This window comes from Vipera berus (assembly GCF_964194415.1).
Source record: "Vipera berus genome assembly, chromosome: 2".
In the NCBI taxonomy this organism is placed as follows: domain Eukaryota; kingdom Metazoa; phylum Chordata; class Lepidosauria; order Squamata; family Viperidae; genus Vipera; species Vipera berus.
In genome coordinates this window covers 97029844-97043987 of record NC_138203.1, presented here as the reverse complement: position 1 = coordinate 97043987, position 14144 = coordinate 97029844, and the positions used below count along the sequence as shown (strand labels likewise).

The 14144-nt window shown below is 42.4% G+C and overlaps 1 protein-coding gene across 1 annotated transcript in view; it reads left to right on the top strand.

Annotated features, from left to right (window-relative positions):
- The first annotated feature begins 10918 nt into the window (after positions 1 to 10918).
- The window catches only part of PIGG (phosphatidylinositol glycan anchor biosynthesis class G (EMM blood group)), an 81820-nt gene continuing 78594 nt past the window's right edge, over positions 10919 to 14144 (top strand). Inside the window, exon 1 of the mRNA XM_081319388.1 lies at positions 10919 to 11157. Coding sequence (XP_081175514.1) covers positions 11004 to 11157 — 154 coding nt within the window. The 5' untranslated portion in view covers positions 10919 to 11003. The remainder of the gene's footprint in view (positions 11158 to 14144) is intronic.

The window sequence follows — 14144 nt, the reverse complement described above, 5'->3', positions numbered from 1 at the left end:
GCACCTTTGGTGTCTAGTCATGCCGGCCACATGACCACGGAGACGTCCTCGGACAAGCGCTGGCTCTTCGGCTTTGAAACGGAGATGAGCACCGGCCCCTAGAGTTGGAAACGACTAGCACGCATGTGCGGGGGAACCTTTACCTTTACCTATGGATAATCAGTTATCAACTGGATACAATTGTGGATGTTATGGGGGAAAAAGGAGGGAAGGCAGAAAAATTCAAAACAAATTCCAGTTGTCTTGCTACTGCTTCTAATGGCAGTAATGAAGCTGAAGCAGAAGTAAGAAATGGGAAAACTGTATGATCAGAACTTCATCAACTTTGGTTTTACATGGACTGGTAGCAAAAACAAATAAAACGCACTCTGTGCTGAATGTGAGCGATGGATAACAATATGAGTTCTGCAAAATTATTAAGGTATCTGGAAACCAAACCTCCCAACCTGAAAAATAAAAATCCTGGGTGTTTCAAAAGAAAATGTGCAAAACTTCACGAGAAGAAAACAGCATTTCAGATAGTTGTGTATAACAACAAGAAAAATGTCCAAAGTTTGAATTGGTTTGGTTAAAACCAGGGCTTTTTTTGTCATAGAACACTCAGAATGGCGTTCCGGCATCTTTTTTGGATGGAACCTTGTAGGGTAGGCAAGGCAAGTTGTATGACATGTGTGAGTTCCGGCACCTTTTTCTTTTACAAAAAAAGCACTGGTTAAAACATACATTTCCAAATAATTATGACATTCAATTTTTATTTTTTGTACATGAGAAATATTAATTACGCATTTGCAACAAACAGTTTACTTTACATTTTAACACCATTTTTCTATCATTAGTGTTTTGTCTCTTGATCAGGGGTTTAACTCACAGATTCCGGAATGGGACAACTTGCCACAGCCAACTCACTGTGGCCAACTCATCATGGCCAACTCGCTGCAGCCAATTTGTTGTGGCCAGTTTGCTATGGGACAACTCAACACAGCCAAATTGTCACAGGACAACTCGCTGCAGGGCAAGAGTTACACTAATATCAAAATAATAATAATAATAATAATAATAATAATAATAATAATAATAATAATAATAATAATAATTTGGAAGGGACCTTGGAGGTCATCTAGTCCAACCCCTTGCTCAGGTAGGAAACCCTATACCATTTCAGGCAAATGGCTGTCCAATCTCTTCTTTAAAACTTCAAGTGTTGGAGCATTCACAGCTTCTGGAGGCAGGTTGTTCCACTGGTTAATTGTTCTGACTGTCAGGAAGTTTCTCCTTAGTTCTAGGTTGCTTCTCTCCTTGACTAGTTTCCATCTGTTGCTTCTTGTCCTGCTTTCAGGTGCTTTGGAGAATAGCTTGACTCCCTCTTCTTTGTGGCAGCCCCTGAGATATTGGAACACTGCTATCATGTCACCCCTCACCCTTCTCTTCATTAAACTACACATACCCAATTCCAGCAACCGTTCCCTATATGTTTTAGCCTCCAGTCCCCCAATCATCTTTGTTGCTCTTCTCTGTACCTTTTCTAGAGTCTCAACATCTTTTTTACATCGTGGTGACCAAAACTGGATGCAGTATTCCAGGTGTAGCCTTACCAAGGCATTGTAAAGTGGTATTAATGCTTCACATGATGTTGATTCTATCCCTCTGTTAATGCAGCCTAGCACTGTGTTGGCTTTTTTGGCAGCTGCAGCACACTGCTGGCTCATATTGAAGTGATTGTCCACTAGGACTCTGAGATCCCTCTCGCAGTTACTATTGTTGAGCAAGGTACCCCCTATACTAAACCTGTGCATTTGATTTTTCCTGCCTAAATGTAGAACCTTACTTTTTTCACCATTGAATTCCATTTTGTTAGATAGCACCCAAATATTGGAATAGAATCATTAAAGAAAGGATACCAAAGGAGGGACGAAATGAAATAATAATAAAAATTAAAATATTTTTTATTTATCTTAAATAATTAAATTGAATTGTGGAATTGTCCCATAGGGACTTGTCCCATAGCCAGCTGGCCATGGCAAGTTGTGCCATGGCAAGTTGGCCATGGTGAATTGGCTGTGGCGAGTTGGCCATGGTGGATTGGCCGTGATGAGTTGACCATGATGAGTTGGCCATGGTGAGTTGGTTGCCACAAATTGTCGTAGATACCACAGATTTGTGGTCTCAAAAAGTTTTACCAATCACTGATCTATATCACTATAGGGAAGTTCTCACTTAATTGAAACTGGAATTTCTGTCACTAAACAATGTGGCCATAAAGTGTGATGTCACATGATCACATGGATGAGTGATGGCCATCCCATCAGTCCCTGATGCTATTGTTAAATAAGGACTAATGACCACAACTTGCAGCTTCCAGTCGGCTTACAACAAGCAAAGTCAACAGGGAAGCCAACAGGAAGTTGCATGTCACAGTGATGACAAGCTTTCCTAAGGCAGTTTGCAGGCATGCTGGCAGGTAGATGAGTGCTATGGAGTGTAGAAGGGAAGTGGGTGGGTGCTATGGTGTAGTGGAAATATGGCTAGACAGGCTGTGCTATGGATTGTGAGTAGGAGGGTGTGTGTGCTGTGACTGGGCATGTGCTCATACTCTGTAATGGGAGGAGTGGAAAAGACTTGCCACCTTACTTGCTGGCTTCCCCATTGACTCCGCTTGTGGGAAGCCACCAGGGAAGGTCACTAATGGTGGTCATGTGACACCGCAACTGTCATTAAGTGTGAACCGTTGCTAAGTGTCTAAATTGTGTTCGAATGCAACTTTGAAGACCAGTTGAGAGCACGACTCATTCACTACCATCACAACTTACAACAATAGCTGAATGAGTGGTCATTGACCAAGGACTTCCTGTAAGCATCTGTATCATTTTCTATATGCCACTGGAAAATTTAAAAGATTTGGCAAATGTTTGTGGAATATTAGATGTAAGAAATAACAGGACAAAATAAGAGAATTGAAAGGGACCCTGGAGATCTTCTAGTCTAATTCTTTGCTCAAGCAGGATACCTTTAACACTCAAAGAGCCACTTGGACCTGTTTCCCAAGAAATAGAGGCTGCTATGCATTAGTCCTCCCTCCCTCCCTCCAATCTTCTGCTCACCTGGCAAGCTGGCTGGCTTCATGTTCTCGGACAAGCTGACACACATTCTTATTGGGCTGGCTCTCCTGCCCTGCTTTCAGCTGCTTCCTGCTTCCTGTGGAGACCCAGCAAAGGCAGGAGCCCCGCCCAATAAGCTTGTCAGCTTCTCGGAGAACAGTGTGAGTTTTACACACACACAGAGAGAGAGAGAGAGAGAGAGAGAGAGAGAGAGAGAGAGAGAGGGAGAGAGAGAGAGAGAAGGAAAGTGCAAGTGCCTCTCTCTGTCTCTCTCTCTGCAAACTGGGAGCTGCAGGAGAAGGCTGAAAGAGCCACATGCGGCTCCAGAGCCGTGGGTTGCCGACCTGTGCCCTATACCATTTCAGACCAATGGCTGTCCATTCTCTTCTTAAAAGCCTCCAGTGATGGAGCACCTACAACTTCTGAAGGCAAGTCGTTCCACTGGTTAATTGTTCTCACTGTTAGGAAAGTTAGGTTGTTCCTCTCCTATGTTAGTTTCCATCCATTGCATCTTTTCTTGCCTTCTGGTGCTTTGGAAAATAGGTTGACACCCCCCCCTTCTTTATTTTATTTTATTTATATTTTATATTTAAATTTATATACCGCCCTATTCCCGTAGGACTCAGGGCGGTTTACAGGGAAAATTAAAAGTTAAAATATGGCAGCCCCTCAAATATTGGAACACTGCTATTCTGTCATGCCCTCCCCCCAGTCCTTCTTTTGGAGGAGGGAGCAAGTGATTTTACGGAAGTAGAAAAGACAGAATTTGCATTGCAGTGTCATGACATACATATTTCACAAGTTTGTCCCATTGATAGTTAGGAATGAATGCCTGTGAAGGCAGAAGCCCCTTAAATGGTTATAGCTGACTATTTTTGAACCTTCATTGGCAGCTTATAAGGATACATCCCAGCTTAAAAGGATAAGATTCTTCTTTAAATAGAGGCTAGATGGGATAATAAGATTAAAATAAATGGCCTGCAAAGGTCTTAGTGAAGTCCCTCACTTTACTGCATCACTCCAATTACTTTATTCCATGTTTTTGTGATTAGGATGTGTTTGAGTTTTAGACATAATGTTTATATTTGGTATTTTGAATCTGATGGTTGAATTTTCAAGTACATATACCATTAAGTATAGCACTTAAGGCTTAAATGCCTTTTCACTCACACAGTTGTTGAGAGTTTAAAGTATTCTGCACCTGCAGTTTTCCTCCTCCACATATAATTGATTTTGGGGGGATATGTTTGTGGGGTTTCCTTTTTTTTTTTACTATAGCTAACAATTTGAATGTAGCCATATGCTCTGACTGTTCTTTGTGTGGTAACAATATGTAATTTTTTAAACAAAATATGTATTAGTGGTTTATCTTGGTAATATGCTTTTTCTCTTTTGGCACATAATTATGTCCTTGCATACCATCTGTAATCAGAAGTGATAGGAGGTTGAATGCAGGATGCATCTTTTTAATTTTTTTTGTTAATTATGCAAACTGTGTTTAATTGCATTTATTGAGTTAATGGGCTCTATTTATAGATGTTTCAATTAACTTGGTATGGGCTTTCATTCTTTGAGAGTCTTTTCAGTCAAATTCTTGTTATATGTGAAATGTTTTCCATTTATTTATAATTGCACTGATTAACAAAGGTTAATGTGGGGTTCATAAGTTGTAATGTCTGTGATTATTTCATTGTTCATTAAATATCTTGTTTTTCTTAACCACAGTCCCCTGAAGCAGAATACATCAGGACTGAGAATTTGCAAATAGGCATATGTGTGGTACTTTTTTCCACATTTTTCAAATCTTCTTTGATTGATGTTTTTTGCCTTGTCTTCATCTTTAGTCAACTGTTGGACGTGACTGTGTGTTCCCTAAGGATCTTTCCTGGATTTCCTTCTCAATGGTCATGGCAATTTGGCACATCCCTATAGCCTGTGGAACTCCAGGGTGCTACAATACGTGATAACTAGTTATGATATATTTGCACTATCCTCGTTAGCACCACACGACAAAATGTATTAAGTGCTACTTTTATGGAAACTGATAGATTTCCATACTGTTTCCCCATTCATGCTATCTATTTATGTTATTCAATGAATCATAGGCATAATACAGCTTACTTGACCCTGCTAGCCCTACCATTTAGGAAGTTGGTGTATTATATCATATCATATCATATCTGAAGGCCAACTAGATGGTAACAAGAAAAATGTTTAACTCTTTGCTGCCTTCTAGTGGTCTTAAACGTAGAGGCAACTCAGACATATTAGCTCTAAGCAAGCTGAAAAAATTTAGGAGACAAAGGCAAGAATAGATGCTAAAGCAAAAGTGAAACTTCATAATGCATATGCCAGAAACTATTTGGTACTGAGAACATGCGTAAGATTATACCATTTTCTTTTTGTATCTCAGTGATCAGCCAATTCTTTGTAGTCAATAATCTATCTTTAGCCCACCATAAAACCTCTTATAAAGCATCAGACAGCAGAGTGTTTGCATCAAGAGCTACCCAGAAAAAGTCTGGTTTGGTATTATATACTATATCTACAGTCATGGCCGAAATTGTTGGCACCCCAGAAATTTTTCCAGAAAATCAAGTATTTCTCACCGAAAAGTATTGCAGGAACACATGTTTTGCTATACACAGGTTTATTCCCTTTGTGTGTATTGGAACACAACAAAAAAGGGAGGAAAAAAGCAAATTGGACATAATGTCAAACAAAACTCCAAAAATGGGCCGGACAAAATTATTGGCACCCTTAACTTAATATTTGGTTGCACACCCTTTGGAAAAAATAACTGAAATCAGTCGCTTCCTATAACCATCAATAAGCTTCTTACACCTCTCACCCAGAATTTTGGACCACTCTTCCTTTGCAAACTGCTCCAGGTCTCTCTTATTGGAAGGGTGCCTTTTCCCAACAGCAATTTTAACATCTCTCCACAGGTGTTCAATGGGATTCAGATCTGGACTCATTGCTGGCCACTTCAGAACTCTCCAGTGCTTTCTTGCCATCCATTTCTGGGTGCTTTTTGACGTATGTTTGAGGTCATTGTCCTGCTGGAAGACCCAAGATCTCGGACGCAAACCCAGCTTTCTGACACTGGGCTCTACAGTGCGACCGAAAATCCTTTGGTAATCCTCAGATTTCATGATGCCTTGCACACATTCAAGGCACCCAGTGCCAGAGGCAGCAAAACAATCCCAAAACATCATTGAACCTCCACCACATTTCACTGTAGGTACTGTGTTCTTTTCTTTGTAGGCCTCATTTCGTTTTCGGTAAACAGTAGAATGATGTGCTTTACCAAAAAGCTCTATCTTGTTCTCATCTGTCCACAAGACGTTTTCCCAGAAGGATTTTGGCTTACTCAAGTACATTTTGGCAAACTGTAATCTTGCTTTTTTATGTCTCTGTGTCAGCAATGGGGTCCTCCTGGGTCTCCTGCCATAGCGTTTCATTTCATTTAAATGTCGACGGATAGTTTGCGCTGACACTGATGCTCCCTGAGCCTGCAGGACAGCTTGCATTCCTTTGGAACTTGTTTGGGACTGCTTATCCACCATCTGGACTATCCTGCGTTGCAACCTTTCATCAATTTTTCTCTTCTGTCCACGACCAGGGAGATTCGCTACAGTGCCATGGGTTGCAAACTTCTTGATAATGTTGCACACTGTGGACAAAGGCAAATCTAGATCTCTGGAGATGGACTTGTAACCTTGAGATTGTTGATATTTGTCCACAATTTTGGTTCTCAAGTCCTCAGACAGTTCTCTTCCCCTCTTTCTGTTGTCCATGCTTCGTGTGGCACACACAGACACACAATGCAGACTAAGTGAACTTCTCTCCTTTTTATCTGCTTTCAGGTGTGATTTTTATATTGCCCACACCTGTTACTTGCCCCAGGTGAATTTAAAGGAGCATCACATGCTTGAAACAATCTTGTTTACCCACAATTTTGAAAGGGTGCCAATAATTTTGTCCGGCCCATTTTTGGAGTTTTGTTTGACATTATGTACAATTTGCTTTTTTCCTCCCTTTTTTTGTTGTGTTCCAATACACACAAAGGGAATAAACCTGTGTATAGCAAAACATGTGTTCCTGCAATACTTTTCTGTGAGAAATACTTGATTTTCTGGAAAGATTTCTGGGGTGCCAACAATTTCGGCCATGACTGTATTTGCCAAAATTCAACAGGTAACCTTATAGTTATTCCCTTATGAATTGCCTTTCCATTCCCGGTCACCAAGCAAGCCGAATATAAGAGCAAAAAAAAAAAAGAAGTATTCCAGTATTTGAGAGGCTGCCACAAAGGAGAGGGGGTACTTATTTTTCAAATCACCAGAAGGCAAGACAAGAAATAATGTATGGAAACTAATCAAGGAGAGAAGCAACCTGGAATTAAGGAGAAACTTCCTAAGAGTGAGAACAATTAACCAGTGGAACTGCTTGCCTTCAGATGTTGTGGGTGCTTCATCTCTGGAGGTTTTTAAGAAGAGACTGAACAGTCACTCGTCTGAAATGGTATAGGGCAGGGGTGTCAAACTGCCAGCCCACGATATGTTGTGATACGTCACATGACATGGTGAGTTTGACACCCATGGATAGGGTCTCTTGCTTGAGCAGGAGGTTGGACTAGAAGACCTCCAAGGTCCCTTCCAGTTCTATTCCGATTGATTGAAAACCCCTCCAAATATTATTGCAGATATCCTAAAAAGTAACTTTTCTAATTTTTTAGATCCAAATTCTACTGAATTCACTTTCTGTTTTTCGTAAAGCTGGGATGGGCTGTGATGCCATTTGATGTTCACAAGATAGATAGCTATTCCTGAAAATCTTTCTGCAGCTTGTTTGCCTTGAAGAGCTGAAGCAAAAGTTCAGTTTTAAAGAAAACGGGGCAGCACAAACTTGCACCAAAGAGCCACAGCAGAAGCTGGGTCCTAAAGGCAGACAGTCAGGCAGTAAAAAGCTTTCCCAAGGTTTCCAAGCTTTTTGCTGCCTGCCTAACTGCCTTTAGGATTTTCTTTGCTTGCTTCCTTCCTTTCCTCTATTTTGAGCCTGACAGTGACTCATCAAGGTAAGAAACTTACAGATTGGGTCACCTTCTTTCCAGGCGTGCAGTAAATTTAGCCAATTAAATTTGCTAAAAAAATGTGCTAATTCAAAAGAGATTGAGATCGGAGGGCAGAGACTACGAATTTAGTTTCAGTACATAGGGAGGGGGGTGGCAGAAAGATTAACAAGTCTATCCCTCCTTCTCCCTTTCTGGGGGAGGGAGGGGGTTAAGCAAGGGAAAGGTTTTGGGAAGTTTGTCCTGAAGCTGCCACCTTTCCATACAAAGGGCTGACTTCCCCAAAGCTAGTAAGTGCCAGGAGAGGTTTGCAGTCTCTTGGCAGCCAGCTGATCGAGGCAGAGGCCGAGACCATAAGCACACTAAGGCTTGTCTCTGGTTTTGGAACACGGCACTTTCCCCTAATCTACCTGGGCTCTTCCCAGCTTTTTGCTGTCTGGTTTCTTTCTGGACTCAGCTGAATGGTGGGTCTTCCAGGATCTCTCCCACCAAGGAGGTAACTCATATTTTTTTAATGACCTGCAAATTCATTTAATGTTGGCATCAGGTACAGCAAAGGGTGGGGATTTCATAAAGCAAGGCTGTCCCTCTTTATGGTTGTCACTGTTTGCAACCGTAACTGTATGGCTCCACTATGATCATTGTCCAGGACTAAATGTATTGCTACTTTAAATTTTGGTATGTCACGCAGACATAGCAAATTAGATGAAATCTAGAACCCAAGGATAAAGTGGGTGAGAGAAAACTCTGAAAAAATTGAAATACTTGCTACACAAATGTAAACTTTTTACAAATACAAAGCATGCAAAATTGTTAAAATACCAATACCAGAAACAGCTATAAACCTCCAGATTTTGTCCCACATGTAAACATGCCATATTATTTTGCCCCCAAAATAAAGATAAAAAATAAAACTTGTTGTTGTTAGCTGCGAAGTCGTGTCCGACCCATCGCGACCCTATGGACAACATTCCTCCAGGCCTTCCTGTCCTCTACCATCTTCTGGAGTCCATTTAAGCTCGCGCCTACTGCTTCAGTGACTCCATCCAGCCACCTCATTCTCTGTCGTCCCCTTCTTCTATTGCCCTCGATCTTTCCCAGCATTAGGCTCTTCTCCAGTGAGTCCTTCCTTCTCATTAGGTGGCCAAAGTACTTGAGTTTTAGCTTCAGAATCTGGCCTTCTAAAGAGCAGTCAGGATTGATCTCCTCTAGGACTGACCGGTTTGATCGCCTTGCAGTCCAAGGGACTCGCAGGAGTCTTCTCCAGCACCACAGTTCAAAGGCCTCAATTCTTTGGCGCTCAGCCTTTTTTATAGTCCAACTTTCACTGCCATACATTGCAACTGGGAAGACCATAGCCTTGACTATACGCACTTTTGTTGACAGGGTGATGTCTCTGCTTTTTAGTGTGCTGTCTAGATTTGCCATGGCTTTCCTCCCCAGGAGCAAGCGTCTTTTAATTTCTTGGCTACAGTCCCCGTCTGCAGTGATCTTGGAGCCCAGGAAAATAAAATCTGTCACTACCTCCATTTCTTCCCCATCTATTTGCCAGGAATTGAGAGGGCCAGATGCCATGATCTTGGTTTTCTTAATGTTAAGTTTAAAACTATTTCCCTACAAATATTGGAACAGAAAGAATATCACGCAATTCACTTTTAGATCAATGTTTTTCAACCTTGGCAAACGTGAACTTCAGCTCCTAGAAACCCCCCCCCCCAGCCATGTTGCCTGGAGAATTCTGAGAGTCCATGTGTTTTAAAGTTGCCAAAGTTAAGAAAGACTGCTTTAGAAACACTAACAATAATTACAAATCCGAAACAAATATTTACCCAAAAATTATAATAAGGAAATCTTGACTTTGATCTGCAGCTGTAAGTACATACAGAATTATTCTTTATTTTTTCCACTCTATAAACGTCTTTATGCTAAACTCTAAACCTTGGTCTTAATCCATTTTACTTATTCCATTTCATAATCACTGCTCCGCACGAGCTTCCTATTTTCCGCCGAAAACAAATCACAAAGGAAGAGCATGTGGAATACCTAAGTAACTGTAACGCTACCTATAAATATTCAACTATAGGACCTACACCTGGAAATTGATGGTTTCTATGAGACTTTTTTTATTGAAAAGTTTTACAATACATTTTATCTTTAACAAAACAAAACAAAACAAAACCCCTCCCAACCCCCTCCCCTCTTCCCAACCCTCCCCACCCACTCCCCAACCCTCCCCAACCCCTCCCTCCCTTCCCCCTCCTCCCTCCCCGACTTTCCAGAGCTGAGTACCGGGTATAAGAACACAAACAATCATAATCTACCTTATGCAAACAATCATAAACTATTAAAACTATCGTACTTTAACTCTTATAAATTAACTCCAAGCAGTATAAATATCACATCAATAATTATTCAAATGCTGGATAATACTTTTTAGTCCCATATTTACTCCACAGTATTTCTCTGTTTCAAATAGTCTTTCAAGTCTATGAGACTTGACTGGCTTCCATCGATCGCCAAGGCGATGCCGCAAAGGCTTTCTGGGAGATGTAGTCCGCTCACGCTTCCTTTTTTCAAAGCTTTCTTTCCTCGGCGTAGTTCTCAAGTAGCTAGTTCCCGCGGATTGGTCAATCGCTGACCAATCAGTTGTGCACGTTGGGCGTTTGGGCCTATTATGATTGCCTGGCTTTTCAATTCCATCCTTATTTGCCGCCTGCTTGGCCCGCCGGAGGGAGCTGCTGCCGCCGCCGCTGCTGCTGCTGCTGCGCAGGTGTGTCCCTCTCCTGCTTACCTTCCTTCCGCATTCACCTGCCTGCCTGCGCTGGAGTTGAAGGATGCGGCTGCGCTCCGGCGTCTTTGCTTCTTTCTGCCTGTTGGTGCAGGCCTTGGGCGTGGGGCTTTTCCTGAGAGGCTTCTTCCCGGTGGCAGTCCGATCGCAGCTTCGGAGCGGGACTTTCGGCCAGGTGCCGCCAGAGCCCCCTCAGACAGGTACAGCGTCTCTCCATCGCTCGTGTGTTTCCCTGGGATCGCGCCAGGAAAGGTGTGGGCGGGGTTGCCCCGAGGAGATAGGCAGGCCTCTTTTCAAAGTTGGGTGGAAGAAAAATCGTTTTTCCCGCTTCTCTCCATGGCATATCGCCCCCCCCCGCCACACACACACACACACACACACCTGCAGCCTGCCAAGCAAGGCAGAGGGCGAGTGAGATACTCCAGTCGCTTTGCCTTACCTGTTTGACTTCTCTCTGTGGGTGTTTAGCGGAAGGGCGGTGATCTATTCGGGGCCAGCTCCAGCAATTCAGAAAGGTGCCCAGCTTTGCCGGGAGTTGAGGCATTTGCACTTGCAGGGAGCAACCTCTCCCTCCTCGCCAACTCTTGCAGGTAGCAGTGTTTGTTGGACCTTGAGCCTTGGTTGCTATGCTGCTCAGAGAGGAAGAGGCATCAGGAACCTGCCTGCCTGGCAGGTGAAGTAAACAGTTGGACAAATGATGGCTTTTGCCAGAAGAAAGAGTTGGGTGGTCTGCCCTTTTCCTTGACAGAATGCCTTCCTTCTTTTGGCAACAACATGGGCAGGATTAGGGCCAAAGTGAGAAAGAAGAAACAGTAGGGCTAGGATTTATAATCCCAATGTGAGTTACGCCAGTGATGGAGATTGGACCCCAAAAGCTATTCAGACTAGGGAGAGGAGGTAAGGGAGCAGCAAGTGGCCTATTTGGTTAGCTTATTGTACTGCCAACTTGTTCTGTCCCAGTCTACGTGAGTCCTTGTTATGCTCACAAGGAGAAACCCCTCTTCCAAGAAACAGGCAGGAACTGCTAGAAAAAACCAATCCCTTTTATTCTCACAGACCTGAGCCAGTGTCCAAGGCAAAGAAACACAGTCTACAGAAACTCGATCCTCAACGTGAACGTTTGCTTTCGGCAACCAGCACCTCCCACACCTTCCCTTTTATAATTCAACCAAGGCGTGGCTTCCTAATGCCTTCTCCTTTGCCTTTGGAGCCACCCCATTGCATTCCTCTATCCTACTCACTTCTCTTGCCTGCGCTTTCACGCATCCTGGATTTGTCCCAACTGTTCTTCATCAGCACAGCTGTGTCTCAGCCTGAGCGTGAGTAGAGGGGCCAGGCTCCTTGTCTGACTGTAAGTCTTGGAGCTCCTCAGAGCCTTCCTTTGACTCTAATGTCACTCCAGGCCCTTCCTCCTCATCTGATCCTCAGACTCAGCTGTTGGTTCCACTGGCTGGTGAGGAATCACAACACAACTATCCAGATTGTGCCATATTTTAAAGTAAAAATAGTAAAATGGAAATGAAAGCCTGTGGTGCTAAAAATCAACAGTGAAAGTCTTGCTTGAAAAGGCATTAGAAGGGCCACTCCTCAACCCAGTGGCTTGAACCTGGATCGCCACAAAGACGAACCTGTAACAAATGTAACTGAACCTCATGGAGGTTCTTGCAAGTAACCTGAACAAAATCCATAGAGGCCTTGAATATTAATAACTAGCATTTTGATTTCAGTAGAAACTATATGGCAGTCAAAGTGATGTTTTTAGTATGTGTATACTGTGTGAATTCTAAGACTAGCTAAGCTGTTGAATATTGTACCAACAGAAATTCTGATCTAGATGCCAAAACAGGTTTTGTAGAACATATTACAGTAGCGACTCGAATGTTGATATTATCATTATTTACTTTCCTTGGGGAAAAGGAAAATTGTCTCTCCAAAGTGATGGTGAACAGGGCTGACGGCCATTTCCTCTGTCTGGGGATCTGGAGAATTTGGTCCAGGTGTAGTTTCAGGTGACCTTGAACTACATACTTTGTCTTTTTGAGAAAGTATGACGTAGTTTAAAATGCGGAGATCTATTACCTTTCTGGAAATGTATGGTTGGTCCTTATTTAGTGATTACATTTGGAACCAGCGATTTGGTCATTGAGCAAAGCGGTTGTAAAGTGACATCACAACTATGCTTATGATTTTATTTCAGCTTTCCTTTACAGACTTGAAAAATCATAAATGTGAGGATTAGTCATAAAGTTACTTTTTTCATCCTTGTCTTACCTGCGACCAATCATTAAATGAGATCACTAAAATTGGACTATCTGTAGCCATGTTTGTCTTGACCATATTCTGTTTTAAACTCTCCTCCCTGTAAACCAGTAGCCCCCAACCTTTTGGGTACCAGGGACCTATTCCATGGAGAGAGGTTTTTCCGTGGATTGGAGGGGGCGTGGTTTCGTGTGCTGTCTGCATCTTGTGGTTTCGGCTTAGCTTGTTTGCAGGGCCCAGTTTCTAGCATGGCGTGGCCTGGTGCCAGTCCATGAACCGGAGGTTGGGGACCCCTGCTGTAAACCATTACTGACTGTAGATAGACATTATTACAAAAATGTCCCCGAGGAATACATTTATATGTTATTAGTTTACTGATGGAATCCAGTTTAATATCTTCTGGTAATTTCTGTCTGTGATTATATACAGGTAGCCCTCAACTTACAACCACAATTGAGCCCAAAATTTCTGTTGCTACGCAAGACAGTTAAGTGAATTTTGTCCCAGTTTATGACCTTTCTTGCCACAGTTATTAATTGAATCACTGCAGTTGTTAAGTTAGTAGCATGGTTGTTAAGTGAATCTAGCTTCCCCATTGACTTTGCTTGTCGCAAAAGGTGACCACATGACTGTGGGACACTGCAACAGTCATAAATTTGAATCAGTTGCTAACATGACCCTGGGGATGCTGCAATGGTCATAAGTGTGAAAAACGGTCAATAAGTCACTTTTTTCAGTGCCGTTGTAACTTTGAATGGTCACTAAATGAATTGTTGTAAGTTGAGGACTACCCATGTAAGTATTGAAAAATCTGCAAAGAGATAAAATGTTGCTAATTCAAACTTCCTGTTTTGATTTCCAGCAAAGATATCCATTAGGCTGCTGAATGCGGTTGCAGCCATATAGGCCCCTCAGAAGCCAGTCTAAA